At 55.3% G+C, this 27,029-nt stretch overlaps 2 protein-coding genes across 6 annotated transcripts; one reads left to right on the top strand and one right to left on the bottom strand.

Annotated features, from left to right (window-relative positions):
- The first annotated feature begins 1,539 nt into the window (after nt 1-1,539).
- On the top strand, nt 1,540-10,838 carry EGLN2 (egl-9 family hypoxia inducible factor 2). 5 transcript variants are annotated; one of them, XM_009194538.3, is made up of 6 exons: nt 1,540-1,654; nt 2,734-3,801; nt 8,926-9,045; nt 9,534-9,670; nt 9,880-9,947; nt 10,212-10,838. In XM_009194538.3, the coding sequence occupies exons 2-6, from the start codon at nt 2,965-2,967 to the stop codon at nt 10,265-10,267; spliced, it is 1,218 nt and encodes a 405-aa protein (XP_009192802.1). In that variant the 5' UTR covers nt 1,540-1,654; nt 2,734-2,964; the 3' UTR covers nt 10,268-10,838. The 5 variants fall into 5 exon arrangements, with proteins under 5 accessions (XP_009192802.1, XP_021786813.1, XP_009192805.1 ...); XM_009194541.4 differs by lacking the exon at nt 1,540-1,654 and adding an exon at nt 1,815-2,034; XM_009194539.4 differs by lacking the exon at nt 1,540-1,654 and adding an exon at nt 1,817-2,102.
- Nucleotides 10,839-10,846: 8 nt separating this feature from the next.
- LOC108583286 (cytochrome P450 2B4-like) lies at nt 10,847-26,505 on the bottom strand. Its single transcript, XM_031659433.1, has 5 exons — nt 26,297-26,505; nt 25,594-25,734; nt 12,760-12,918; nt 11,875-12,326; nt 10,847-11,326 (listed from the first exon to the last, which is right to left on the bottom strand). Exons 1-4 carry the CDS (start codon nt 26,411-26,413, stop codon nt 12,243-12,245), a joined length of 501 nt encoding a protein of 166 aa, XP_031515293.1. The 5' UTR covers nt 26,414-26,505; the 3' UTR covers nt 10,847-11,326; nt 11,875-12,242.
- Between the last annotated feature and the right edge of the window lie 524 nt (nt 26,506-27,029).

Genomic DNA, 27,029 nt, shown 5'->3' with positions numbered 1-27,029 from the left:
GGTGATTGTATTGGTGAGTATATTGGTGAGGCTGGTATTGTTTGGGACATCAAGGCCAAGGGATGGGAATTTGGACCTATAGGTGGGCCTCCGGTCTGTGCATGCCTGATGCCTGAGAATCAGAGGCAGTGACTCACTACCGCTTGTGTGCCTGTGCATGTGTGCCCCTGAGGTCTGTGTGTGTTTCGGTGTGAATTTGGCTCCTTTTAAACATCCATGTGTGGCCAGGTGTGGTGGCTCATGCCTGTAATCCCAGCATTTTGGGAGGCCAAGGCAGATGGATCACTTGAGCCCAGGAGTTGGAGACTAGCCTGGGCAACACAGAGAGACCCTATCTACAAAAATAAAAAACAGAAAAAGTTAGCCAGGTGTCATGGTACACACCTGAAGTCCCAGCTACACCGGAAGCTGAGTTGTGAGGATCACTTTAGTTGGGAGGTTGGGCCTGCAGTGAACTGTGATCGTGCCACAGCACTTCAGCCTGGGCAGAAGGGTAAGACCCCATCTCAAAAACAAAACTAAACAAGAAACACCCTTGTGTGGCCATGAACCCTGTGTGTGCCCTGAGGACTCTGGGTTTTTGTGCAATCCTCACGTATGTGTAGATACCAGTATGCATGTCCTTGTGCTCACCCGAACCGCCCTACGCCCTCAGGTGGCCTGCTGGGGACTGGTGCAGCCCCCTGAAGACACTCCCAGTTGCTCGTCGCCCTCCCACCTCCGCGTCCGCCTTACCGACCCCGCGGGAGCCTTGAGTCCCAGCTCTCCAGAGTTACGGTGGAGGGGGCGGGGCATTCAAAATAACCTTATATCCTTAGTCCCCCAAAATGTTCCCAGCTCTGTAGCGTTCCGTGGATTTTTTTTTGTTTCATTTTTTAATTTTGTGTAAAGATAAGGTCTCACTCTGTTGCCCAGTCTGTTGCCCAGACTTTCCCTGGTTCTTTATTCTGATTCCCACGATTGTCCCGAGGGGGCAGGGCGGAGCGGGTCTTGAAAATACACATTGGCACAACATCCCTTCTAGTCCGCGTTCCCTTTTCTCAAGGGCATCCCGCACTTTTTCTCCTCCGTTATAACAGATACTTATGTAAATTACTGACGTGCGAATTTACATACATTTGCCAACCAACTGCGCAGCCATTTATCCATCTCTCACCCCCGTTCCTGGGCTGCGAGGAGGAGGAGGAGCTGACCCTGTAAATGAAGTCACGCGCACCGCGCTGCCGAACCCGGTGCCCGCGCTGGGGGGGAACGCGGGGTGGGCCTGTTCATGTAAATCACATAATTTGCGTGCTCCGCCCCGCCAACGCCACCTGATTCCAACATGCAGGAAACGCCCCCTCCCAGACCCGGCCCCTCACACTGCGATCCCCCTCCCGCGCAAAGGGGGCGGGGCGGAGGATGATGCAAATGAACCTCGTGTCGGCCACGGAGCCCTGTTTCCTTTCTCCTTGGCTGGGGGCTTGTCCCGAACTTCCTCGCCCAGCGCGGCTCAGGTCTGCGCAGGCGCCGTTGCCTCCGTGGGGGCGCGGTCACGTGCCCAACGGGCGAGGCGGGGCGGGGCGTCGCGCGCGGTGGGGGCGGGGTATGGCGCGCTGTGCGGCGCAGGGCGGCTGGCACAAACGGCGGCGCCGGGGCCGGAGGAAAAAGCTTGGTGAGGAGGTCGCGGGGCGAGAAGGGAGCGGGAGGAGACCGAGTCGGAGCCGGGGCGCCGACACGAACAGGGCGGGGTGTGGGGGCGCCCGCCGGGGCCTGCCAGGGCGACCCCGGTAAGGGGGATGTGGGTGCGGCGCGGGGGAGGGGACGCGCGCCGGGGACGTTGGGTGCCGGCCGTTGGGGGGGTTGGGTTGGGGTGGGGGCGGGGAGCGCGCGCCGGGCGGAGGCTGAGGGGAGGGGGAGGGGAGGGGGTCCGAGCGGCCCCTAGGCCCTGTCCCTGTCGCTACTGCTCTCCAAAGTGGCCTTAGGGCCCGCCCGGGGTTGGGGGCGTGGGGGTGCCCTGGAGGAGGGTGCCTTTTTCCCTCGTCCTGTCTCTGGGTGCGTGCACCCTCTTCCGTCCTTCCCTCTGCCGCCGCGGACCCTCTCCCCGAGGGCCCCTCCCTTCGGTCAGTCTCGGGACCTCCCTTCCGTCTGGGCGTGTGTCCGCCCCCGGCCGGCTTCCTCCCGTCGGGCTCGGGTCGACCCTACCGCCCCGCTCCGTCCCGGGCCCTCCCTCCCAGCTTCCCTCCGGTCTGTTTTTCTGTCTCTGGGCCCCTCGTTCTCTTTGTCTTTGGACTCCCCAGTTTCCTCTGTCTTTTGGACCCCCCGCCCCCAACTCTGATTCTCTCAGAATCCCCCACATTTTTCTGTCTGTCTCTGGAACGCCGAGGCAGATCCTTCCTATTTTCCAAACTCCCTCCTTCCCACCCCTCCACACCACCCTTTTCTACTCCAGCTCTCCTTTCTCTGTCTTTGGTTACCGCGTCCCACAACCCGCACCACAGTCCTCTGTCTTAGGGTCATCTACCCAGCCTCTGGCCTCCAGCCTTTCCCTATCACTGTCCCTTGTCTGTCAGCGGACTCTCACACCTCCAGATTCTCAGGGTCTTCTCCCCGACTTGGCCCCAGGTTTTGGGGGACCTCTATAGTCAAGTCTGTCCTGGTCGTCTTCCCCACTCCTGCCCATGCCATCCACTCTTTCCCTAGCCTGCTTGTCTCTAGCTCCTCTCACATCCCTTTTCTTTTTCCTTTTTCTAGCCACCCTGAAGGGTCCCTTCCCAAGCCCTTAGGGACGGCAGAGGACTTGGGGACCAGCAAGCAACCCCCAGGGCACGAGAAGAGCTCTTGCTGTCTGCCCTGCCTCACCCTGCCCCACGCCAGGCCTGGTGGCCCCCAGCTGCATCAAGAGGCAGAGGAGGAGGCGGAGGAGGGTGGCACCATGGGCCCGGGCGGTGCCCTCCATGCCCGGGGGATGAAGACACTGCTGCCATGGACAGCCCGTGCCAGTCGCAGCCCCTAAGTCAGGCTCTCCCTCAGTTACCAGGGTCTTCGTCAGAGCCCTTGGAGCCTGGCCGGGCCAGGATGGGGGTGGAGAGTTACCTGCCCTGTCCCCTGCTCCCCTCCTACCACTGTCCAGGAGTGCCTAGTGAGGCCTCAGCGGGGAGTGGGACTCCCAGAGCTATAGCCACCTCTACCACTGCCAGCCCTCTTCGGGACGGTTTTGGCGGGCAGGATGGTGGTGAGCTGCGGCCGCTGCAGAGTGAAGGCGCTGCAGCGCTGGTCACCAAGGGGTGCCAGCGACTGGCAGCCCAGGGCGCCCGGCCTGAGGCCCCCAAACGGAAATGGGCCGAGGATGGTGGGGATGCCCCTTCACCCAGCAAGCGGCCCTGGGCCAGGCAAGAGAACCAGGAGGCAGAGCGGGAGGGTGGCATGAGCTGCGGCTGCAGCAGTGGCAGTGGTGAGGCCAGTGCTGGGCTGATGGAGGAGGCGCTGCCCTCTGCACCTGAGCGCCTGGCCCTGGACTATATCGTGCCCTGCATGCGGTACTACGGCATCTGCGTCAAGGACAGCTTCCTGGGGGCAGCGCTGGGCGGCCGCGTGCTGGCCGAGGTGGAGGCCCTCAAACGGGGTGGGCGCCTGCGAGACGGGCAGCTAGTGAGCCAGCGGGCGATCCCGCCGCGCAGCATCCGTGGGGACCAGATTGCCTGGGTGGAAGGCCATGAAGCAGGCTGCCGAAGCATTGGTGCCCTCATGGCCCACGTGGACGCCGTCATCCGCCACTGCGCAGGGCGGCTGGGCAGCTATGTCATCAACGGGCGCACCAAGGTAAGGCTAGGTGGGGGCCTCTCTGGCGGGGCTTTGCAGCATCCTGGTTTGGCATTCAGTGCTCTGAGCACAGTGGGTTTGGAGACAGGCTTCTGGGGGGCTTCTGGGTTTAGGCAGTTCAGTGGAGTGGGTTGCTCACTTGTGGGGACTCGGGGGGGCCTTGTCCTCCCTTTGGGCCTTAATGTGTGCACCTGTAAGCTAGGAGTTTGTCCTGGAGCCACAGTGGTTCTTGATTTTGCCAGGAACCCTCTTGAAGAAGCTCATGAGAGTTGCTGACATTCACAGCATGGGCCTTGGTGGGGTTCATGGCCTCCTGGTGTCTGTCTGGGGCCCCAGACCAAGCGCAGTGATGTAGACAGGCACACAGTTCAGTTGTCCGTCCTCTGTTGCTGTCTGTCCCTGTCCGCATCCTTCCCTGTGCTCCTGTTGTCCATCCCTGTTTGCTGGCCCATGTCTTTAGTTCATTCATCTGTCTCCCAGGCAGGAGAAGCAGAACGGGTAGGGTGTGATGAGTGAGCCCTGGGCTGAGGGAAGGAAAGGGGTGCTGCCCACTAGGCCCAGTGCCTGGCCCTGGACTGCATTGTGCCCTGGGTCCCTACTGTGGCATCTACATCGAGGACAGTCTCCTGGGACTGGTACTGGGTCGCTGCCTGCTGACCCAGGTGGAGCTCTCATCCCCATGTCTCCCACCCTTCCCCGTCCCAGTCCCTGCCATCCATTCCCCCTGTCCTGTGTGTCACTTCCTCCCTTCCCATGTTTGTTTCTTCTCTCTGCCTTTATGTGTTTGTTCTTAGTCTCTTTTTCTTTTTGCTTTAGAACAGTAGTTCTTAATTGTATTTTGGAGTCTGGGTCTTTCTGAGAATCTGAGGCCACAGATCCTCTCTTAAGACAAATACTCATTTGCTTGGAGTTTCCAGGCAGTTGTCAAGGCCTCATGGCCTCCAGCTGCCTGTTCAGGAACCTGGGGTCAGGAGCCCAGCACAGGACAGTGGTCCACAGGGTCCTTCCGGCATGCTGACAGGATCACTGTCTTCATAGGTGGTGTGGGGGCCTGGCCTTGAGTACAGGGCTTGGTGTCCTTTGGACAGGGCCCTGTGGGGAGTGCCCACTGCTCAACACAGCGATGCCTGGCTGGCCGATGGCACGGGCTGTGTTGTGCCCTGCAGGCATGAGGCTGAGCTCCTGATGTCCCCTGCCTCCTCCTGCAGATCCCATCTTGGGTTCTGCCTCTGTGTGGCTTTCCTCTCAGGCTGGAGCTGGCTCAGGGACCAGGGCTCCCCCGGGGCCAAGGCCTGTTTCCTCCCCACCCCAGCTGGAACTTGTTCTACTTCCCTCTCCCTCCCGTTACTTGATAGCTGAGCCAGAGCCGGCCCCTCCCTGGGCTTGGCTCCGTGCGGGCAGGATCAGTGGCCTCCCTGGCTCAGCATCTTCACACCAGGTTGGCTGTTGTCCTCGTCAGGGGGAGACCAGAAGGGCTGAGTGGCCCAGATGGGACACTGCTCTGAGCCTCAATTTGCTGATCCACGGAACAGGAAAACCAGGTTACATCTCCAGCGAGTCTGTGGCAGTTTGGGGTGGGGAGAGTAGAAGGAGAAGATCTCTTGTCTTTTTTTTTTTGAAGACAGAGTCTTGCTCTGTTGTCCAGGCTGGAGTGCAGTGGCGAGATCTCGGTTCACTGCAAGCTCCACCTCCCAGGTTCATGCCATTCTCCTGCCTCAGCCTCCCGAGTAGCTGGGACTACAGGCGCCTGCCACCTCGTCCGGCTAATTTTTTGTATTTTTAGTAGAGACAGGGTTTCACCGTGGTAGCCAGGATGGTCTCTTATCTCCTGACCTCGTGATCCACCCACCTTGGCCTCCCAAAGCACTGGGATTACAGATGTGAGCCACTGTGCCCGGCCGGATCTGTTGTCTTTTGGTGCCTCTGGTGCCCACCTTCCAGGGGGTTGGGGACAGGGCCCCGGCGAGGATTGGAGAGGGGAAGTGTTTGGACCTTTTTAGCCTTAGGTGACCCTAATTGTCCTAGGGAGGTAAGGATAGGCCAGGCTGGACTGGGAACATAGGGGAGGAGCCGTCCCCTCCCCAGTGAGAAACAACTCCAGGCTTTTCTGCTTTTAGAGGGCGCCATCTGGACTCTGCTGGACTCCAGGGTAAGGCTGTGGGGTGCTGAGGTGGGCCACAGCAGTTGCCGTGGGGACGTGGATCACCAGTGTGGTGGGCTAGAGCCAGTGAGAATCTGCTTCTTAGTCCGTTCTTAGTGGAGCTCCTGTGTTCTACCTTCCCCCAACTCCTTGACTGGGGACAGGTGCTCGGTTGACCTGTAGTTGGGAGAGAGTTGACTCCCACTGGCAGCAAGGGCCACCAGAGGGGACCCCAGGGAGGGTCCACCTTGCTTGGTTTACTCCTTGAAGAGCAGCTTGGAGGTGGGACAGTCACAGGCTTCTGACTGGGGGGTGTTTGTAGTGGTGTTGGGTCTCTTGGCAGGCCCATTGTCACCAATAGCCTTTAAGTCTTTAGTCTCCTGGCCCTGGTCCCACCTGCCCCTCCCCTAGGTGGGAGGGGTTGAGAGCATGTTTCCTGAGGCCTTCCCCTGTGAGGGCAGGAAGTAGATACTTTCCTTGGGGCCAGAGGATGCTTTCACCCCCAAGGTGTGTGTGTGGGGGGGAAGGGTGGGGCCCTAAAGAGCAGGTTCCTGTTTCTGCATGTGTCCTGTGTGCTTGGTGGGAGGTGCTGTGTGAGAATGTACAGGACAGGAGGGAACACAGCAGGGCTGGGGTGCAGAGGAGGCCCAGAGCAGTGCGCTCAGTCAGCAGGTACTGCATTGGGCACTGGGGAGACTGACGTGGCCCCAGGGGCTTCGCTGTGGCTGCCTTCCAGGCCAGTACTAGGTAAACAGGTGCCTGTGCTGATGCCATGTTGCTAGGAGTGGAATGGACAATCAGCTGGAGTACTCAAGGTGACCCTTGGCCTCTGAATCCTGAGTAACAAGGAGGGTCAGAAGGGAGAGTGTCCCAGGCCGTGCAGAGGCCTTGTGGTGGTGATGAGCTCAGCCTGTTGAGGCATGGAGCGGAGTGATGGGAGTGGCACATGAGGTTGGGGGCCTTTGAGGCTGTAGCTGGGAATTTGTATTTTCTTGGGATGCAGCGAAGACCTGGAGAAGAGGGGCTCTGGCTGCTGTGTGGGGAAGGATTGTGGTGGAAGAGGGTGCAGCACTGGACCCCTTCCCTGTCACCCATCCACGTGCATCATCAGTGTAATCTCTGATTGGGTTCCTAACTGGGGAGCCCTTGCCCATCTCTAGTCAGTAACTCACTGATTCCAAGCCTCCTGGGCCATGGCCAAATTCTTCTCCCAGTGAGGTGGTTGCTCAGTGTGTCGACCCATCTACAGGGAGTGAGCAGTGCAAAGAAGGTGCCCCTTCCTGAATCTTGAGGTGTAGGGTTTTTCCTGGGGGCCTTCTCACTAATTGTACTCTGGTGCTGCCAGAGAGAAGGTTGTCAGCTTCCCACTGCTAGGTGGCCGTAGATGGTGGCAGCCCTCTCTTTCCAGGGCAAGGTCTGGTGGGCGAGGGTGCACATGGTTAATGCAGAGCAGTTTAACATCCACCACAGAGGGTGAGCCCTGGGATAATGTGTTGGGAGGCGTCCTGGGGAGAGTGAGGATTGAAGCAGCCCAGCCTGCCGTGGCGTGCGTGTTTGGCAAGCATCCTGTTGTGGCAGCAGCCACTGATGTTTGATCATGAATGTTTATCTTGGGGCTGTCTTGCTGGGCTGGGCCCATAGGTGTAGCTGAGCATTCGTGGGGAGCAGACGCCAGCAGAGTTGTGCCAGGGCGGAGAGGTCCAGACCGATGGTCCAGGCTGGGGAGAAGCTGAAGGGTCTTTGTGCCAGTCCTCCCCTTTTTGTCTGCTACTGCAGTGACTTTGGGCAGAGGGTGAGACAGGGACCTTTTTAAATTTTTAAATGGCATTTCAGCCTGTGCTCCATGTGGCAGGCACTGTGCTGGCTGTCTTCCCAGACACTTGTTATCTTGTTCACTTGTTCCACAACAACCTGTGAAATAGCCGTCAGCTCCATTGGATCCATGGATGAGGAACCTGAGACCAGGAAGTCACCTGCCTGATGCCACAGCTCCTGTGGCAGCACTGAGACTTGAACCAGGGAATTGGGTCTGCAGAGGTGGCTGGGCCATTTCCTTTACCTCTCAGCCACCTTTCTGCCAGCTCCCTGATGACAAACATCCTGGGGCCCTGGCTGCAGCATGGTAGGGCTGGATCAGGGGAGTGGCAACTGTCAGGCAGAGGAAAGAACCCTGTAGACAGAGAAACCAAGCCTTGTTAGGTCTCCGGGGGATGCGGGTCCAGAACCTCCCAAGTTATGTTCTCAGAGGGGTTAATTGCTACTGCTGTAAACAGAGCAGGTGTTTATTACCCCTGTTGTACACATCAAGCAGTTGAGGCCCATTCAGGTGATGGATCTGGCTAGGGTTATCCAGCAAATTATCCTTGGCGTTGGAATTAGGTCTCACTTTCTATTCACACTGTAGGTTTTGGCTCCTGTTCGGATGTCTGTGGGACAGATAATTTAGTGGGGATTCTTTGTAATCCAGGGTAGCAGTTCTCACATTGCTGCATGGTAGAATTACCTGGGAACCTTTACCAATTTCAGGCCCTTCCTTAGACCAGGTACATCAGAGCCTCAGAGCTCCCCAGGGGGTTCCACTCCACAGCCAAGGGTAAGAATTCCTGGTCTAGGGCTGTGAAGCCACCTCCTTGCACACCTGAAAATGTTTAAATTGATATTATTCTGAAATAGCTGAGGTAGGGTTTGGGATATCTTGAAACAAATCAAACCGTCTGTTACTAATTGAGCCCTAGCTGGGTGCCAGGCCCCAGGTGTGTGTGTGGGAGGGAGTGGGCTCTTGAGGCCCAGGAGCTGAGGTTTCTGAGGGACTTGGAGATGGGATTTTGGCTGAAAATGGAGAAATTCTTTTGGGGCAGGCACTTGGAACCCTTGACCCAAGGAATACAGGGCAAGAAGGGGTGGGAAAATAGGTAATTCATGGCTGCTTCTCTAAGATGTACCTGCCTAGCCCCAGTAAACCTACCTCCCTCCATTCCTGCCAGGCCATGGTGGCGTGCTACCCAGGCAACGGGCTCGGGTACGTAAGGCACGTTGACAATCCCCACGGCGATGGGCGCTGCATCACCTGTATCTATTACCTGAATCAGAACTGGGACGTTAAGGTAGGGGTGAGGGCGAGGGTGGGGCTGGGGTCAGGGCTAGGGCTGGGGCCGGGTCAGGTGGGGCTGGAGCCGGGGTAGATGGGGCGTGCATCCACTCCATTTTCCACTCTCAGCCCAGATTCTGGCATTCTCCTGTTCCTCTTCTCAGCACACAGCCAGGGGTGCAATCTGCTGGCTCTTCCTGGGAAATGGCACCTCCTCCTCTCTATCTGGCTGTGTGATGGGAACTCCCCTCTTTCCGGGAATGGTGCTGTCTGCTCAGCCCCACCCGGCCTTGTAATGAACACTTTGCCCTTTTCCTGTCTTTAGTAGTTTCCTGCCCATCTCCATGGTGATGCAGACTCTGGGTTGTCATTCATTTTGAGAGCCGGAGGGGTGGGAGGGAGTGATGCGGGCGGACGCTGCGCCCCCTAGTGGGCTCCCGGGTGCCGTGGGAGGCAGCGGCTCCTGGCTGGACCGCCCAACCTCATCCTCTGGCCTGCCCCCAGGTGCATGGTGGCCTGCTGCAGATCTTCCCTGAGGGCCGGCCGGTGGTAGCCAACATCGAACCACTCTTTGACCGGTTGCTCATTTTCTGGTCTGACCGGCGGAACCCCCACGAGGTGAAGCCAGCCTATGCCACCAGGTATGACCTGTACTTCTGGGGATGCACCCAGGTGCTTCCCCTGTGACAATGTCCTGTCAGAGCCTCAGAGTGACTAGGGAGCGACCAAGTACTGAGAGGGGGCCTAGGTGGGAGCAGAACCGGGTGGCTGAAAAGGATGGCCTCCTAGCATGTGTGGATATGGTAGCTGGAATTGCAGAAAACTGATGTCCAACCATCCTGGTCCCCAGGTACGCCATCACTGTCTGGTATTTTGATGCCAAGGAGCGGGCAGCAGCCAAAGACAAGTATCAGCTAGGTACCTGCTTCCCTCCCTCCAGTCCTTCCTATTCCGTGGGCCCTGTTGGGCCTCACGCCACCCCATCCCCCTCATCAGCCTCTTGTTAAATTTCACCACTCATTTTTCTTCATCTCTGCCCACCTTCTTTAGATAGTCCACTCTTCTGGTACCCCAACAGGAGCCCCATTTCTTCCTGGTCCTCTCCCCATTTCCCCAGGTTTCCCTTGGCTTTTTTGTCCCTCTCCTGATGACTCACTGTCTCCTGTCCCCTCTCACCCCCAGCATCAGGACAGAAAGGTGTCCAAGTACCTGTATCACAGCCGCCTACGCCCACCTAGTGGCCAGTCCCAGAGCCGCATGGCAGACAGCTTGCCCTGACTTCAGGAGAGCCCTGGGCCTGTATTGGCTGCTCCTTCCCTGCCACCGCTGCTGCTTCTGACTTTGCCTCTGTCCTGCCTGGCGTGGAGGGCTCTGTCTGTTGCTGAGGACCAAGGAGGAGAAGAGACCTTTGCTGCCCCATGATGGGGGCTGGGGTTGTGACCTGGACAGGGGGCAGTCTTGGAGGCAACCGTTACCAACTGAAGCTGGGGCCTGGGTCCTACCCTGTCTGGTCATGACCGCATTAGGTGTGGAGAGCTGGGAGGAGGCATTGTCACTTCCCACCAGGATGCAGGACTTGGGGTTGAGGTGAGTCATGGCCTCTTGCTGGCAATGGGGTGGGAGGAGTACCCCCAAACCTTCTCACTCCTCCAGCCTGGAATGTGAAGTGACTCCCCAACCCCTTTGGCCATGGCAGGCACCTTTTGGGACTGGGCTGCCACTGCGTGGGCAGAGTAAAAGGTGCCAGGAGGAGCATGGGTGTGGAAGTCCTGTCAGCCAAGAAATAAAAGTTTACCTCAGAGCTGCACACATCTGACTCCATCTGCAATTTAGGGCCTTTATTGACCAAGGAGGGTGTGGAGGTTTGAGGGCCAGTGAGCCCACTACAGTGGAGCCTGACCTCAGCAGGCCACTAGCTGGAGCTGGAAGGCTGGGGGGACACTGCCCAGGCCAGTGAACTGCAGGTGAGGTTGATGGTGCCAGGGTTTACCACAGGGAGCAGGCGGAACCTCTGTAGGGTGGCTGTAAGGAATAGGAAGATCTCCAAGTGGGCCAGGCCTGCGCCCAGGCACATCTGCTTTCCCAGGTACACGGGTGCATAGTGAGCACTATGCACCCCAGAGCCGGTCCAGGCTGGTCCCCTTCCTCCCCTGCCCGCACCTGAGGCAAAAGGCATGAAAGGGTCATTGCCCTGGAACTTGCCCTTGTCCAGGAAGTTGGTAGCGTTGAAGCATTCTGGGTCTTTGAATTGAGTGGAGTCAGTGTGCAGTCACAAGCAGGGGAATCACAAAGGTGCCCTGGGGGTACATGCAACTAGGTTTACCTGTGGGCTTGGTGAGCATGTGCACCTCCTACATCCAAGGCCCTTTTTAAAAGCCCAAGGGAATAGGCCGGGCAGGTAGCTCACGCCTGTAATCCCAGCACTCTGGGAGGCCGAGGAGCATGGATCACTTGAGGTCAAGAAGTTCGAGACCAGCCTGGCCAACACAGCGAAACCTGTCTCTGCTAAAAACACAAAAATTAGCCAGGTGTGGTGGCAAGTGCCTGTAATACCAGGTATTTAGGAGGCTGAAGCAGGAGAATTGCTTGAACCCAGGAGGCGGAGGTTGCAGTGAGTCAAGATCATGCCATTGCACTCCAGCCTGAGCGATAAGGCGAGACTGTCTCAAAAAAAATCCAAAAAATCAAAAAACAAAAACCGAAGGGAAGGCAGGCCTGCTCTCCTGCTCCAGGAGTAACTGATTGTGCTTCAGTTTGCACAGCGCACACCCACCGACTCTGGCTGATCTCGGAATACACCTCATGCACCCGGGCCCCGCACAGGATTCCCAAACTCAGTGGGCACCTTTGGGCAGACAGTGGCTGTGCAAGTGGGTGTTGAGGGTGAGCGCGGTAGCCCCAGCGGCACCACGCTGATGAAGCGCTGGATCTGGAGCAGCACTGCGTTGGTGTAGGGCAGTCGCTGGTGGTCGTCTGGGCTTGGGGCGCGCCTCCACCCTACTACAGGGTCCAGCTCCTGCACCTTGGCTGGGGCCGGAGTAGGCTGTGAGCTGCGCACTTCCAGGACCCTCCAGCCATCCCCAGGCCGCAGCCTCCCATTCTGGGTCTCTCCAGCTCGCAGACCTGCCACCTCTGGGTACTTAAGCAGAACGAGGAGTCCATAGCACAGGGTGGTGCTCGTTTCGGTGCCACCAAAAAAAAGGTGTGTCATCATTACTGACGTCTCCTCCTGGAAGTGGCTCTCTGGGTCCTGCTGTTACTGTGGGCAGAGGAGACGCGCTGCCGCGTGCCAGGCACCTGTTGGTGGGAGGCAAGGATAGAGTTTAGGGAGTTGGGAACCACGTCTTACCCATCTGGTCAAGCAATTGATGAAATCGCGGGGTTTCGCCGGCTGCCGCATCTGCCAGTGTTGTTGGATTTGCTCAGAGATGAAGACCCACAGCTCCGAAAGTTTCGGAAGATTCGGCGGTGCCGGCCTGGGAGCTAGTCCATGAGGGACGGGGAAATGTACATCTGGAGAGAGAGGGTCTCAACAAGGGCCCTGGACAAGGCCACTAGGTCTTAGTTTCCCTTCAGGGAGATTGGACCAGGACATTGATATTGGAGGTTCTAGAACTCTTCCAAGAATCTAACTGTCCCATTCTAATGATCCACTGTAGGTAGGTCTGTGTACTCGGGATTTGGCATAAGGCTGGACGCACAAGGGAGAGACTGTGGCCGGCCCTCTCACCTCGCCCCATCTGGAGCTCATGATGCGGAAATTGTCACTGAAGAGGTTCAGGAGCCTCAGGAACTCCGGGTCCCCGTAGCCATAGCGGTTCCTGAAGACAAGAACAGATAACATTGGATACAGCATTATCCAGTAGTCGCACGGGATCAAACGGGGCTCCTGGGGGTAGGAACAGGACAGTGGTCATAACGAATGGTCCTGCCCCCAGCCAGCCCCATGGGTTTACTGGCTTCCTTCCACCCAAATACCTTCCCGTGGCCTCATCTTGGCAGTCCAAGGGCCACTCCCACACCAGGCCCTCCTGCCCTCCCAGCCAGGTCGCACCAATGGTGGCTTGCATTTCGTCTAGCAGACAAGACGCTGCCTCCAGGACATGCGCCTGGATGGTCCGTGTACCTAACCCCAACTCCTTCAGCGCTCCAACTGCAAAATTGCGCAGTGTCAACCAGCGCGGCCCGTTAGAAAAGAAGATTCCTGTGGTAGGGACAGGAAAGGAGGCGGGCCCGGGAGTCGGCCACGCCCCATCCAGGAAGCGCCAGGTCACTGGCTACATCCCTTTCGGGGCCTCCGACTCCTGCGGCCGACTTCCTGCGCTTTGCTTCTTTACCGGACCTCTAAGTGCCCTATCCACACATTGGCCCCGCGTTTGCTGGGCTCGATTGCTGACCTAGGCTGGCTCTCGGGCTTTGACTCTTAGGCTCTTCTCTCCTCTTGGCTGCAGGATGAACCTCGATTCGAACCTTACGCTTTAGCGCCGCCGCGCCCTCTCTCGGCCGTTTGCACCTCATTAGCTGGAGTCTCTATTAGGCCCCGCCCCCCTTTGCCCGCCTCTACCGTTTACGGGCCCAGCCTGAGGTGTGCGGGCCGCCACGGCCAGCGCCCGGGCCTCACCGTGTCCGCGTGTGAAGCGTTCGAAGACTGCCATGGACCCGCGGCCGGAGAAGGCATCCGCCTGTAGCACTAACGCGTCCCGCAGCGCTGCGTAGCCGCACAGCACCACGGCAGGGCGCGGGCCCAGCTGCACTGTGAACACCGGGCCCCAGCAGCCGGAGAGCTACAGGGAGCCGGTGCTCAGCTGGTGCTCAGCTGGTGCCCATCGGGTTTCTCATCGGAGCCCTCGCCCCCAGCTCTCTCTTCCTTCAGACTCAGGAGTCCTCGTCTCGGGCCCTCATTCTTCAGGCCCAGGAGTTCAGATCCCCAGCTCCTTCCTCCCTGAGATCCAGGAGTCCAGGCCCCCACTTCCTTCTTCCCTTGGGACCTAGAAGTCCAACTTCCCAGCCTCCTGCACCCTCAGAGTCGGGCTCCTACGCCCTCAGTACTCAGCCTCCCCACCTTGAACCAGGAGAACAGACCCTCTGCTCCCCTCTTCCCACAACCTGATTTCCTGCTCTGGGCTCCTTCCTTACTACCCAGTGTCCCGACCCCAAGCTCTCCACTCCCTAGTCTCCTTTCCTAGAACTCAGGAGTCCTGAGCACTCATCCTTCCTATCCTTCCTCAGGGTCTTAGAGTACAAGCCCTTAGCTGTCTTCATTCAGGAGGAGTTCTAGTCCCCAGCGCCACCTCCACGGATCCAAAATTCCGTTCCCCCATTCCTGTAGGGAATGGAGTGCGTGGTCCATGCCTCCGGACTGCAGCTGCAAGTTCCCTAGCAATGGGAATGGCCTGGGCCGGGGAGGTAGGGACCCTCGCATCTGAGCGCGGCACCCACCCTACCCCTACCGCGCCAGCGCCAGCACCAGAAGCCACAACAGCAGCGCTGCGATACCCGTGATCATCATGCCTGCAGTTCTCCACGCCTGGACCTCTATTTGATTTCCAAAAGGTCTTGGGTGGAGGAGGGGCGGAGACCCGACGTGGGAGGAGTGGGCATCTCTGGGCTGCTCATTCCGCGGATTCCCCAACCAGACGCCTCCACCCTGCCTCCAGCCCCAGTGGAACTGTGCCCTGGCTCCCCACCGGCCCCCAGCCCTAGTGGAACTGTGCCCTGGCTCCCCCTGGCTTTTTTTGTGTGTGCCTGCCTCAGCCTGCCCTACTTAGCAACTTTCGTGCACTAGCATTTTCATGTCAACACACCTGGCCAGCAGGTGCAGCCTCCTGAGCCCCTAGCACCTTTGAGTCCAATTTACTCGGCCTGCAGGTATGTATTCCTCAATCTCCGGGCCACCTCTGGGCCCCCTGAATGCTGTACCCTGGACCTCTGATTCCTAAATACACACTGACTCTCAAATACACTCCTTCTTCTATTTCTTTTTTTTTTTCCTTAGAGTTTCACTCTTGTTGCCCAGGCTGGAGTGCAGCGGTGCGATCTTGACTCACTGCAACCTCCACCTCCCAGGTTCAAGATTCTCCTGCCTCAGCCTCCCGAGTACTTGGGATTACAGACATGCACCACCAGGCCCGGCTAATTTTTGTATTTTTAGTAGAGACGGAGTTTCACCATGTTGGCCAGGCAGATCTCAAACTCCTGACCTCAGGTGATCCGCCTGCCTTGGTCTCCTGAAGTGTCGGGATTACAGGCCACTGCGCCTGGCTCAAATAGATTTCTAAAGACACCCCTGACACTCCTGTGTTCTGTGCCTGTGATTCCTAGGAGCTGACACCTGAGCCCTTGTCACTTCCATTGTTCTTGGGACCCTGTGTGCTACGCTTGTTCCCCAAGAGGGGGCAGACTCAGGCCTGGATGGGCTAGGGCTGGGGTGGTGGGAGCGGTGAGGTTGGGGCTGTATTTGGAACAGACTGTTCAGGAATGTGGTCCACCCTCCTGCCTGCCCCTGCTTGGCCAAATCCAGCCTTCCTCCGAGTGCCTGGCACAGGGCCCAGACCTGGGGAGGTGGGGGGACTGTGCAGAGCCTAGGACTGGCATTGTCTCTGGGAGGGTCTCTCTTGTGTATCTCTGTTTCATCTCAGTCTCACTTGCTCTCCCCCTCCCCCCCTCCCCCCCTCCCCTCCCTTTCCCTTCCCTCTTTTCTTTCTATCTCAGAGTCTGGCTTCTGTCCCCCAGGCTGGAGTCCATGATACAGTCATGGCTCACTGTAGCCTCTACCTCTTGGGATCAAACAAGCCTCCCACCTCAGACTCCCGAGTAGCTGGGACCACAGGTGCACACCACCACGTCCAGCCAATTTTTGTATTTTTTGAGGAGACAGGATCTCACTGTGTTGCCCAGGCTGGTCTCCAACTCCTGGGCTCAAGCAATCTTTCTGCCTTGGTCTCCCAAAGTGCTGGGAGTATGGGCGTGAACCAGCACACCCAGCCTCCCTCACTCTCGGTCTCTGTGTTTCTGTGTTCATCTCTCTCTCTCCTGTCTCTTCCCGTCTCACTCTCTCTTCTCTCAGTCTCTGCCTGTTTGTGTCTGTTTTCTGTCTCTCTTTTCAGTACGTCCGTGTCTTCCTCTCTCTATCTCCCCCAGTCTGTGCTTCCCTTTGTCTCATCCTGGCACTTCTGTGCCTCTCCTTATTTCTTCAGGGTGCCTTTCTGCATGTTGACCCCCTTGTACCTCCATATTCTGTCCTGCCCTGTCCTGGGTCTTCCTACCTGTCAGCCTTTCTGGAACCTGGTGACTGACAGGGGTTGTGGGGCAGGGCCCCTGCTCAGAGCTGCTGACTCCACGGACAGTGGGGGTGTGGCGGGGCACGGTAAGCCGCATCCTCCCCCAGCCCTACCCCACCCTGTGTGACAGGCTTTAATGGATCCTCTTTATCATGGCCTCTGGCTCTCTCCCCAGCTCCTGACTCTTCCTCTGTTTTGCTCGGGTGGGCTGTCCTCCGGAACGTCAGCTCTTCTAGAGCAGGGATTTTGTCTGGTTCGCTTCTGTATCCCAGCGCTTAAAACAGTGCTCAGTACAGCAGTAGGTGCTTAGTACATATTTGTTGAAAGAATGTCCAATTTTTCTTCCTCCCTACTTCTCTTTGTTTTTTTATAGAGACAGGGTCTTGTTAGGTTGGCCAGGTTGGTCTTCAACTCTCAGTCTCAAGCAGATCCTCCTGCCTCAGCCTCCTAAAGTGCTAGGATCACAGGCGTGAGCCACCGTGCCCAGCCTCTTTCTTCCCTCCCCTCCCCTCTTTTCCCTTTCTTCTTCTCTTCCCTTCCGTCTGTCTTGTTCTGTTGCCCAGGCTGGAGTACAGTGGCACCATCACAGCTCACTGCAGCCTCGACCGCCTGGGCTCAAGTGATCCTCCCACCTGAGCCTCCCAAGTAGCTGGGACTAGAGGTGCGTGCCACCATGCCTACCTAATTTTTAAAATATTTGTAGAGACCAGGTCTCATTATGTTGCCCAGGCTGGTCTCAAACTCCTGGGCTCAAGTGATCCTCCTGCCTTGGCGTTTCTATCTCTTTGTAATTAGACTGGATTTCTTTGTTTCTCTCTTTTTCTTTTTCTCTCAGGTCTTTTTCTTTTTCTCTCAGGTCTCTCTATCTCTCTTCATTTCTGTTCTCTTTATTTATCTTTGTTTTAGGGTCTCTGTCTTTCCTCTCTCTGGACATCACTGTCTTCCCCTTTTCACAGTGGCTCTCTTTCTCCTCCTAGTCTCTGTTTTCCAGGATCTCTCTGCCATCCCTGCATAGCTGTCTCTTCCTCTTCCTCTCCATCTCTTTTCAGTGTCTCCACGTGTTTTTCTCCATCATCTCTCTCTGCCTGTCTTTCTCAGGACCTCTGAGTCTATTTCTTTTTTTTTTTTTTTTTTTTTTTGAGACGGAGTCTCGCTCTGCCGCCCAGGCTAGAGTGCAGTGGTGGGATCTCAGCTCACTGCAAGCTCCGCCTCCCGGGTTCACGCCATTCTCCGGCCTCAGCCTCCCGAGTAGCTGGGACTACAGGCGCCCGCCACCTCGCCCAGCTAGTTTTTTGTATTTCTTAATAGAGACGGGGTTTCACTGTGTTAGCCAGGATGGTCTCGATCTCCTGACCTCGTGATCCGCCCGTCTCGGCCTCCCAAAGTGCTGGGATTACAGGCTTGAACCACCGCGCCCGGCCTCTGAGTCTATTTCTCCCTCTCTTCTCCCACCTCTGTGTCCCTGGCTGGGCCCTGGGACCGACCCTGGTCAGCCTGTGATGGGAACAGCATTGGGATTAAAGAGCTGACATCTTAATCCCCACATGGGGACCACCTACAAGCCTCACTCCAGCCAGCCCCATGCTCATCAGAGCATGTCCCAGTTTCTTTTTTTTTTTTTTTTTGAGACTGAGTCTGGCTCTGTCGCCCAGGCTGGAGTGCAGTGGCCGGATCTCAGCTCACTGCAAGCTCCGCCTCCCGGGTTTACGCCATTCTCCTGCCTCAGCCTCCGGAGTAGCTGGGACCACAGGCGCCCGCCACCTCGCCCGGCTAGTTTTTTGTATTTTTTAGTAGAGACGGGGTTTCACCGTGTTAGCCAGGATGGTCTCGATCTCCTGACCTTGTGATCCGCCCGTCTCAGCCTCCCAAAGTGCTGGGATTACAGGCTTGAGCCACCGCGCCCGGCCGCATGTCCCAGTTTCTGCATTGCCTTGGGGAGACCCCGTTCAGGGTAGGGCCTCCCAGGCCACCTCCACTGATGGCTGAGGGGCCAGTTCCACTCTGCCTGAATCTGGCTCAATGTGCTTTGGGACGCCTGCCCAGCGAGAACAGCCACTGCCAGCAGGATGTTAGGGTATTAGGTCGGGTCCCAGGTTGGGAGGGTACATGCCTGAGGTTGCTATCCACCCCAAAGGGGAGAATTTCAGTGAGAGGGTGGGAGGGCCGAGTGCAGTGGTTCACGCATGTAATCCCAGCACTTTGGGAGGCTGAGATGGGCAGATCACTTGAGGCCAGTAGTTCAAGACAAGCCTGGCCAACATGGTGAAACCCCATCTCTACTAAAAATACAAAAATTAGCCAGGCACAGTGGTGCGTGCCTGTAATTCCAGCTACTCGGGAGGCTGAGGCACGAGAATCACTTGAGCCCTGAAGGTGGAGGTTGCAGTGAGCTAAGATCGTGCCACTGCACTCCAGCCTGGGCAACAGAGCAAGACTCTTGTCAAAAAAAAAAGAGGGGGTGGGGATTGAGGGAGAGGAGCCTCAGTCCTCGGAACTCCCACTGTCATTGCTCATCTGTCTTTCTCTGGTCATTTCTCTGTTTCTTTCCATTCTCTCTCTCTCGATTCCCCCTGCCTCCTATTTCTTAGCGTCTGTGTTTTTCTGCTTTTCTCTGTATTTAATGGTGTCTTCCTCTTTCTTTCTGGGTCTCTGACTTGTGAATTAAAAGGTAGCGATTAGAAGTGCAGTGTCTGAGTAGGGCATGGTGGTGTGCACGGGTTGTCCAGAACTTCGGGAGGCTGAGGCTGGAGGATCACTTGAGGCCAGGAGTTCGAGACCAGCCTGGTCAACATAGTGAGACTTCCTCTACAAAAAACAAAAATAAAAAAATTATCGGCTGGGTGCAGTGGCTTACGCCTGTAATCCCAGCACTTTGGGAAGCTGAGGCGGGTGGATCACCTGAGGCCAAGAGTTCGAGACCAGCCTGGCCAACATGGTGAAACCCTGTCTCTACTAAAAATACACACACACACACACACACACACACACACACACACACAGAGATGGGTGTGGTGGCGGGCACCTGTAATCCCAGCTACTCGGGAGGCTGAGGCACGAAAATTGCTTGAACCCAGGAGGTGGAGGTTGCAGTGAGCTGAGATCAAGCCACTGCACTCAGGCCTGGGTGACAGAGCAAGACCCTCCCTGTCTCAAAAAATAACTCAAAAAATAAACATAAAAGTAATTTAGCCAGGTGTGGTTGTGGTGCAGCCTGTAGTCCCAGCTACTCAGGAGTCCAAGGTGGGAGGATTGCTTGAGCCTAGGAGGTTGAAATTTCAGTAAGCTGTGATTAAGCCATTGCATCCCAGCCTGAGAGACAGAGTGAGAGCTTGTCGAGAGAGAGAGAGAGAGAGAGAGAGAGAGAGAGAGAAGAAGAAGGAAGAAGAAGAAGAGGAAGAGGAAGAAAGAAGAAGAAGAAGAAGAGCAGTGTTTGTAACCTCGGAGTCTGAATTTAGATCCCAGCTCTGCCTGTTTCTGTATGATCTTGGGCAACTCACTTCACCTCTCTGAGCCTCCGTTTGCTCATCTGTAAAAACGTGATAATAATACTGCTTTGTGGCCAGGTGTGGTGGCTCATGCCTGTAAATCCCAGTGCATTGGGAGGATGAGGTGGGAGGATCGCTTTAGACCAGGAGTTCAAGACCAGCCTAGGCAACACTGCAAGACTCTGTCTCTACTAAAGATTAAAAAAAAAAAAAAAAAATTAGCCAGGCACAGTGACTGTAGTTCCAGCTACTTGGTGGGCTGAAGCAGAAGCAGGAGGATCAGTTGAACCCAGAAGTTCAAGGTTGCAGTGAGCCTTGAATTGTGCCATTGCACTCCAGCCTGGGCACCAGAGGGAGACCCTGCCTATAAAAGAAACAAGCAGGCCGGGCGCGGTGGCTCAAGCCTGTAATCCCAGCACTTTGGGAGGCCGAGACGGGCGGATCACGAGGTCAGGAGATCGAGACCATCCTGGCTAACACAGTGAAACCCCGTCTCTACTAAAAAAATACAAAAAAACTAGCCGGGTGCGGTGGCGGGCGCCTGTAGTCCTAACTACTCGGGAGGCTGAGGCAGGAGAATGGCGTGAACCCGGGAGGCGGAGCTTGCAGTGAGCTGAGATCCGGCCACTGCACTCCAGCCTGGGCGGCAGAGCGAGACTCCGTCTCAAAAAAAAAAAAAAAAAAGAAACAAGCAGGCCAGGCGCAGTGGTTCACACCTGTAATCCTAGCACTTTGGGATACCGAGGTGGGCAGATCATGAAGTTAGGAGATCGAGACCATCATGGCTAACACGGTGAAATCCTGTCTCTACTAAAAATACAAAAAATTAGCCGGGTGTGATGGCGGGCGCCTGTAGTGCCAGCTACTTGGGAGGCTGAGGCAGGAGAATCAATTGAACAAGGGAGGCAGAGGTTGCAGTGAGCCAAGATCACGCCACTGCACTCCAGCCTGGGTGACAGAGCAAGACTCTGTCTTAAAAAAAAAAAAAAGCCCCCAAATCAAACCAAAGCAAAAAATACGGCTTTGCCTCATAGGGAGACCTAAATGAGGCATTCAGACAGTGTGCAAATAGGGAGTGTCATTTAGTGTCAGTATTTGTTCCTTCTTAGCCTCACTTTCCCCTGCTTCCATCTCTCTACAGTGCCCTGCATCTCTTGCATATTCTATCTGATATCTCTGCTGTCTCCTCCTCCTCCTCCTCTTCCTCCTCCTCCTCCCCTCCCTCCTCCTCCTCCTCCTCCTCCTTCTTCTTCTTCTTCTTTTCTTTTCTTCTTCTTCCTTCTTCCTTCTTCTTATCTCTGCTATCTTTTTCTTCTTCTTCTTTTTTTTTTTTTTTTGAGACAGGGTCTCACTCCGGTCTCCCAGGCGGGAATGCAATGGTGCAATGATAGCCCATTGCAGCCTCGACCTCCCAGGCTCAAGCAATCCTCCTGCCCCACTTTTTGTAGAATCATGTCTCACTCTGTTGCCCAGGCTGGTTTCAAACTCCTGGGTTCAAGTGATCCTCCTGCCTCAGCCTCCCAAAGGGCTGGGATTACAGGTGTGAGCCACCTCACCCGGTCCTGCTGTCTTTTTCTCTGTCTTGGTCTCTCTGCCTCTCTGGTTTCAGGTCCTCACAGCCTTTACCTTCAAGTCTGTCACCAGGATACAATTTCTCCCACCCTAGCCACCCTAAAGGTGAGGCCAGAACTGTGGGGAAAAGAAAGATCAGACTGTTACTGTGTCTATCTAGAAAGAAGTAGACATAAGAGACTCCATTTTGTTCTGTATTTGAGATGCTGTTAATCTGTGACCCTATCCCCAACCTTGTCCTTGCAAGAGACATGTGCTGTGGTGACTCAAGGTTTAATGGATTTGGGGCTGTGCAGGTTGTGCTTTGTTAAAAAAGTGACTGAAGGCAGCTTGCTGGTTAAAAGTCATCACCATTCTCTTAATCTCAAGTACCCAGGGACACATACACTGCAGAAGGTCACAGGGACCTCTGCCTAGGAAAGCTAGGTATTGTCCAAGGTTTCTCCTCATGTGATAGTCTGAAATATGGCCTTGTGGGAAGGGAAAGATCTGATTGTCCCCCAGCCTGACACCCGTGAAGGGTCTGTGCTGAGGAGGACTAGTATAAGAGGAAAGAAGGTCTCTTGGTAGTTGAGATACAGAAAAGCATCTGTCTCCTGCCTGTCCCTGGGCAATGGAACATCTCGGTGTAAAACTGTAAAACTCGATTGTATGTTCTGTTTACTGAGAAAGGAGAAAACCGCCTTAGGGCTGGAGGTGGGACGTACTAGCAGCAATGCTGTTCTTTATGCACTAAAAAGGTTTATGGAGATGTTTGCATATGCATATCAAGGCACAGCAATTTTCCTTAAACTTATTCATGTCACAGAGATCTTTATTCATATGTCTTACTGCTGACCTTCTCCCTATGATGATCCTATTATCCTGCCACTTCCCTTTTCCTAAGATGGTAAAGATAATGATCAATAAATACTGAGGGAACTCAGAGACTGGTGCCGGCGTGGGTCCTCTGTATGCTGAGCGCCGGTCCCCTGGGCCCACTTTTTCTTTCTCTATACTTTGTCTCCGTGTCTCATTTCTTTTCTCAAGTCTTTCGTTCACCTAACGAGAAACGCCCACGGGTGTGGAGGGGCAGGCCACCCCTTCACAGAACTAGCCAGTGTCTCCCTCTCTGCAGCCAGCTCCCTTCTCCCCATCCTAAATGACTGTCATCCTCCCTTTAATTCAGCCAAGACTGGTTTGAATCTATTACAAATGTACTAAGAAATGATACAAAAAGCCTAGAAAAGGGCGTGCCATAGAACAAGCTCTGTGGGTACACATCTTCCACACATCTGCCTCTGCCCTGCAGACTGGGTACAGATTGGAGGGATGGGGGATGGGCACGTGGCAGGCACAGTGTGCAGGGAAGACAGCGTGACTGCCAGAGGGACGAAGGCAGACTGTGGACCAAGAAGGAGATGGAGCAACCCACATGGATGGGTCTCATCACCCACAGGCTAATCTGGAAAGGCCGGGGCATTAGCACAGGAGCAGGCACAGCTGGAAAGGCCGCGGCAAATTGCCAGGACCTGAGCTGAGCCGGGTCAGGTCGATGTCCTCGGGCGCACCCAGCGGCTGCAACGAGAAGCTCTGCAGGATGGCGGTGAGGTACAGAAAGAGCTCCATGCGTGCCAGCGACTCGCCCAGGCACAGACGGCGCCCTGCGGGGGTGGCAGGGTGGGGAGGGGCGGTGAGATAAGATGAAGTTAAAGGCTGCAACCCCACATTCCCAGAGGAAAACATAAGAGGAAAGGAAGACAACAGCTGGGGACGTCACAGATTCACCCATCTGAAGATCTGGGAAAGATGCTTTAAACTGTGGAGTGGAATGACCCAGGCTGCTTGGGTTTGAATCCCGGCCCTGTCACTACTAGTTTTGTGATCCTGGACAAACCACACTTTCTGGGTATTTAAAATGGGGCTATGAAGGCTGGGCGTGCTGGCTTAGGCCTGTAATCCCAGCACTTTCGGAGGTCGAGGGAAGAGGATCTCTTGAGCCCAGGAGTTTGAGAGCAGCCTGGGCAACACAGCAAGATCCCGTCTATATATATATAAATATATATTTTAAATGTGCAAGGTGGCACATGCGTGCAGTCCCAGCTGCTTGGGAGGCTGAGGCGAGAGGATCACCTGGGCCCAGGAGATCAAGGCTGCAGTGAGCCATGACTGCACCACTGCCCTCCAGCCTGGATGACAGCAAGACCCTGTCTCAGAAATGAAAATAAAAGGAGGGATAGTAATAGTGCCTCATGAGGCTGCTGTGAATGGTAAACACAGGGAAAGCAGTGAGGTTATAAGTAGCTTACCATGCACTACTCTAAGCGTTAGATCACCATTCTAACAACTCCAAGAGGCAGGCCTTAATATATCTCCATTTTATAGATGTGGACATTGAGGCACAGAGAAGTGAAGTAACATACGCAAGGCAACACAGCTAGGGGGTGACAGACGGGATGCAAACCCTGCTGGAATCTGGGCTGCACATTTCCAGAGGAAAACACAAGCTCTTAGCTGGGCTCTTGTACAGCCAGCACTTGATGCACAGTAGGCAACATGGTAAGTTATCTATTATTATGCCAGTTTTTTGTTTTTTCTTTTCCTGCCACTGAGTAAAGAGGGAAGTATTTTTCAGCAGGGTAAAGAGGAAAGCCAGAAAAAACCCAAAAAACAAAAAACAAAAAACCCCCCTAGAACCACCTCAATTGCGCCACCCAGTGGAGAGGTAGAAAATGACCACTCCCAAGTTCAATTATTATTATTATTATTTTTAAACATTTTATATATTTTTTAGTTTTGGCTAGTCAGTATTTTTTATTGTAGAGAAAGGATCTCGCTCTGTTACCCAGACTGGAGTGCAGTGGCGTGATCATACTCAGTGTAACCTCAACCTCCTGAGCTCAAGCGATAATCCCACCTCAGCCTCCCAAGTAGCTGGGACTGCAGATGCCTGCCACCACACCCAGGTAATTTTAACATTTTCAGTAGACAAAGGATCTTGCTATGTTGTCCAGGCTGGTCTTGAACTCCTGGCCTCAAGTGATCCTCCCGCCTCAGCCTCCCAAAGTACTGGGATTACAGGTGTGAGCTGATGTGCCTGGCCCAAGTTAAATAATTCTTATAATAATAATTTATTTTTTTGAGATGGAGTTTTGCTCTTGTTGCCCAGGCTGGAGTGCAATGGTGCAATCTTGGCCCACAGCAACCTCTGCCTCCTGGGTTGAAGTGATTCTCCTGTCTCAGCCTCCAGAATATCTGGGATTACAGGCATGTGCCACCATTTCCTGGCTAATTTTTGTTTTTGTTTTTGTTTTGAGATGGAGTCTCACTCTGTCGCCCAGGCTGGAGTGCAGTGGCACTATCTCCCCTCACTACAAGCTCCGCCTCCTGAGTTCACGCCATTCTTCTGCCTCACCCTCCCGAGTAGCTGGGACTACAGGCGCCTGCCACCACACCTGGCTAATGTTTTTTGTATTTTTAGTAGAGACGGTGTTTCACCGTGTTAAGCAGGATGGTCTCGATCTTCTGACCTCATGATCTGCCTGCCTTGGCCTCCCAAAATGCTGGGATTACAGGTGTGCCTTCCTGGTGAATTTTGTATTTTTAGTAGAGACAGGGTTTCACCATGTTGGTCAGGCTAATCTTGAACTCCTGACCTCAGGTGACCTGCCCGTCTAGATCTCCCAAAGGACTGGGATTATAGGCGTGAGCAACCGCTCCTGGCTGTTAAATTATTATCATTATTTTTTTTTGAGACAGAGTCTCGCTCTGTCACCCAGGCTGGAGTACAATAGTGCAATCTCGGCTCACTGCAACCTCCGCCTCCCGGGTTCAAGCGATTTTCCTGTCTCAGCCTCCAGAGTAGCTGGGACTGCAGGTGCCTGCCACCACACCCAGCTAATTTTTGTATTTTAAGTAGAGACGGGGTTTCACCATATTGGTCAGGCTGGTCTCGAACTCCTGACCTCAGGTGATCCGCCCACCTCAGCCTCCCAAAGTGCTGGGGTTACAGGTGTAAGCCACCATGCCCAGCCCCAAGTTAAATTATTAATCAACTTCCCCACCTCGCTTCACGAGGATTTTAGTCACTACTTGCTTATAGGCGCAGAGTTGAGAGGAGGAATGAATGTCTCTGTACATCCAAAGCTGAGAATGGGTGGAAGGAAGGAGTGAGAGGATTTGGCAGGTGGAATTAGGATAAGGAATGTAGGCAGAAATTGGGCCAGAAAGACTGATTCCTGCCCTCACCAGCTGAGAAGGGCGTGAAGGCTGGGCTCTTCTTGAAGGACTGATTGGCATCCAAAAATGCTCGTGGTTGAACTCCTGGGGCGTCAGGAACTGGCTGGGGTCGTAGTGGACGGTGTTAAGGAGGGTGATGATATCGGTGCCCTGTGTGGGTGAGGAGGTGGAGTTAGCAGTGTAGGAGTGCTGGGAGGCTCCCATACTAGTTTCCATTTTATTGGGCTGGGTGTCCTGGGGACTTGATAAGGGGTGGGTAGGTGGGGTATAGGACTCAATCAGGGGCCAGAGAAGTGTGGGTATCTAGGATTCCAAGTGATGGGTGCTATATGCTGTGTTATTGGGGACTTTGGCAGGGATGTGGGAAACCCCCATCCTTTGTGGGAGCAGATATGGGGTTTCTGGGAAAAATGAGGGGGCCCTGAGAATAGCGTTTAGGCACAGGGGATCCTCAAGATGAAGTTCCAGACCCCAGGGCTTCCAGGGAGGGTTTCTAGGAAGGGGATTTGTCATGGGTCTAGTCCACTATGACATGAGATGGGGTCCTGGGAAAGGCCCCAGCTTCTGGATTTGAGGGTCTGAGATGTCTGTAGCTAGGGCTTGGGATGCCAGTTGCTAAGGCCTGGGGTGTTGATTGCTAGTGCCTGGGATACTCCTTGCGAGTTGCAAGAGCCTGCGATGCTTCCTCTTAGGTTTGCCAGGCCTAGCGCACCTTGGGTATCAGGAAGCCGCGAAAGGCTGTGTCCCGGGTGACGCGGTGCGGCAAGTTCATGGGGATGATGTCTGCAAAGCGCTGCACCTGGTGGATCACCGGGTCTGTGTAAGGCATGGTACTGCGGTCCTCCAGCGCCGCTGGCAGTCGCGCGCGTCCCACTGCGAGGTCGATCTCCTCCTGCACGCGGGCTGGAAGGGGTGGGGGAGGAGGGGTCAAGGATATCAGAGGCGCGACAGGGCAACCAGGCTGGGAAGAGGTGTGTGCTTGTGTGGGGAGGGGTCTAGTCAAAGCCTCCAAGCGCGGGGCGCCACTTGGGGCTCACGTGAGAATTAGCTAGAGCTGGTCCGCTGGGTGGCTCATGCCTGTAATCCCAGAATTTGGGAGGCCCAGGCGGACGGATCCCTTGAGCCCAGGAGTTTGAGACTGTAGGGAAAAGAAAGAGAGATCAGAATGTTACTGTGTCTATGTAGAAACGGAAGACATAAGAAGTTCCATTTTGATCTGTACTAAGAAAATTGTTTTGCCTTGGGATGCTGTTAACCTGTGACTTTAGCCCCAACCCTGTGCTCACAGAAACATGTGCTGTATGGAATCAAGGTTTAAGGGATCTAGGACTGTGCAGGATGTGCCTTGTTAACAATATGTTTGCAGGCAGTATGCTTGGTAAAAGTCATCGCCATTCTCCATTTTCGATTAACCAGGGCCACAATGAATGGTGGAAAGCCCCAGG

The sequence above is a fragment of the Papio anubis genome, chromosome 20 (genome assembly GCF_008728515.1).
Source record: "Papio anubis isolate 15944 chromosome 20, Panubis1.0, whole genome shotgun sequence".
Classification (NCBI taxonomy): domain Eukaryota; kingdom Metazoa; phylum Chordata; class Mammalia; order Primates; family Cercopithecidae; genus Papio; species Papio anubis.
The sequence above is the reverse complement of the archived record's forward strand: the minus strand, read 5'-3'. Positions and strand labels throughout refer to the sequence as shown.

Excerpts from the sequence above, each read along its gene's own strand:
- EGLN2 (XM_009194538.3), top strand. The coding sequence starts at position 2,965 with ATGGACAGCCCGTGCCAGTCGCAGCCCCTAAGTCAGGCTCTCCCTCAG. Across the intron at positions 9,671-9,879 it reads AAGCCAGCCTATGCCACCAG|GTACGCCATCACTGTCTGGT; the intron begins GTATGACCTGTA and ends CCTGGTCCCCAG. Across the intron at positions 9,948-10,211 it reads CAAAGACAAGTATCAGCTAG|CATCAGGACAGAAAGGTGTC; the intron begins GTACCTGCTTCC and ends TCTCACCCCCAG.
- LOC108583286 (XM_031659433.1), bottom strand. The coding sequence starts at position 26,413 with ATGCCTTACACAGACCCGGTGATCCACCAGGTGCAGCGCTTTGCAGAC. Across the intron at positions 25,735-26,296 it reads GCGGCTTCCTGATACCCAAG|GGCACCGATATCATCACCCT; the intron begins GTGCGCTAGGCC and ends TCACCCACACAG. Across the intron at positions 12,919-25,593 it reads CTTCACGCCCTTCTCAGCTG|GAGCCCCGTTTGATCCCGTG; the intron begins GTGAGGGCAGGA and ends TCCTACCCCCAG.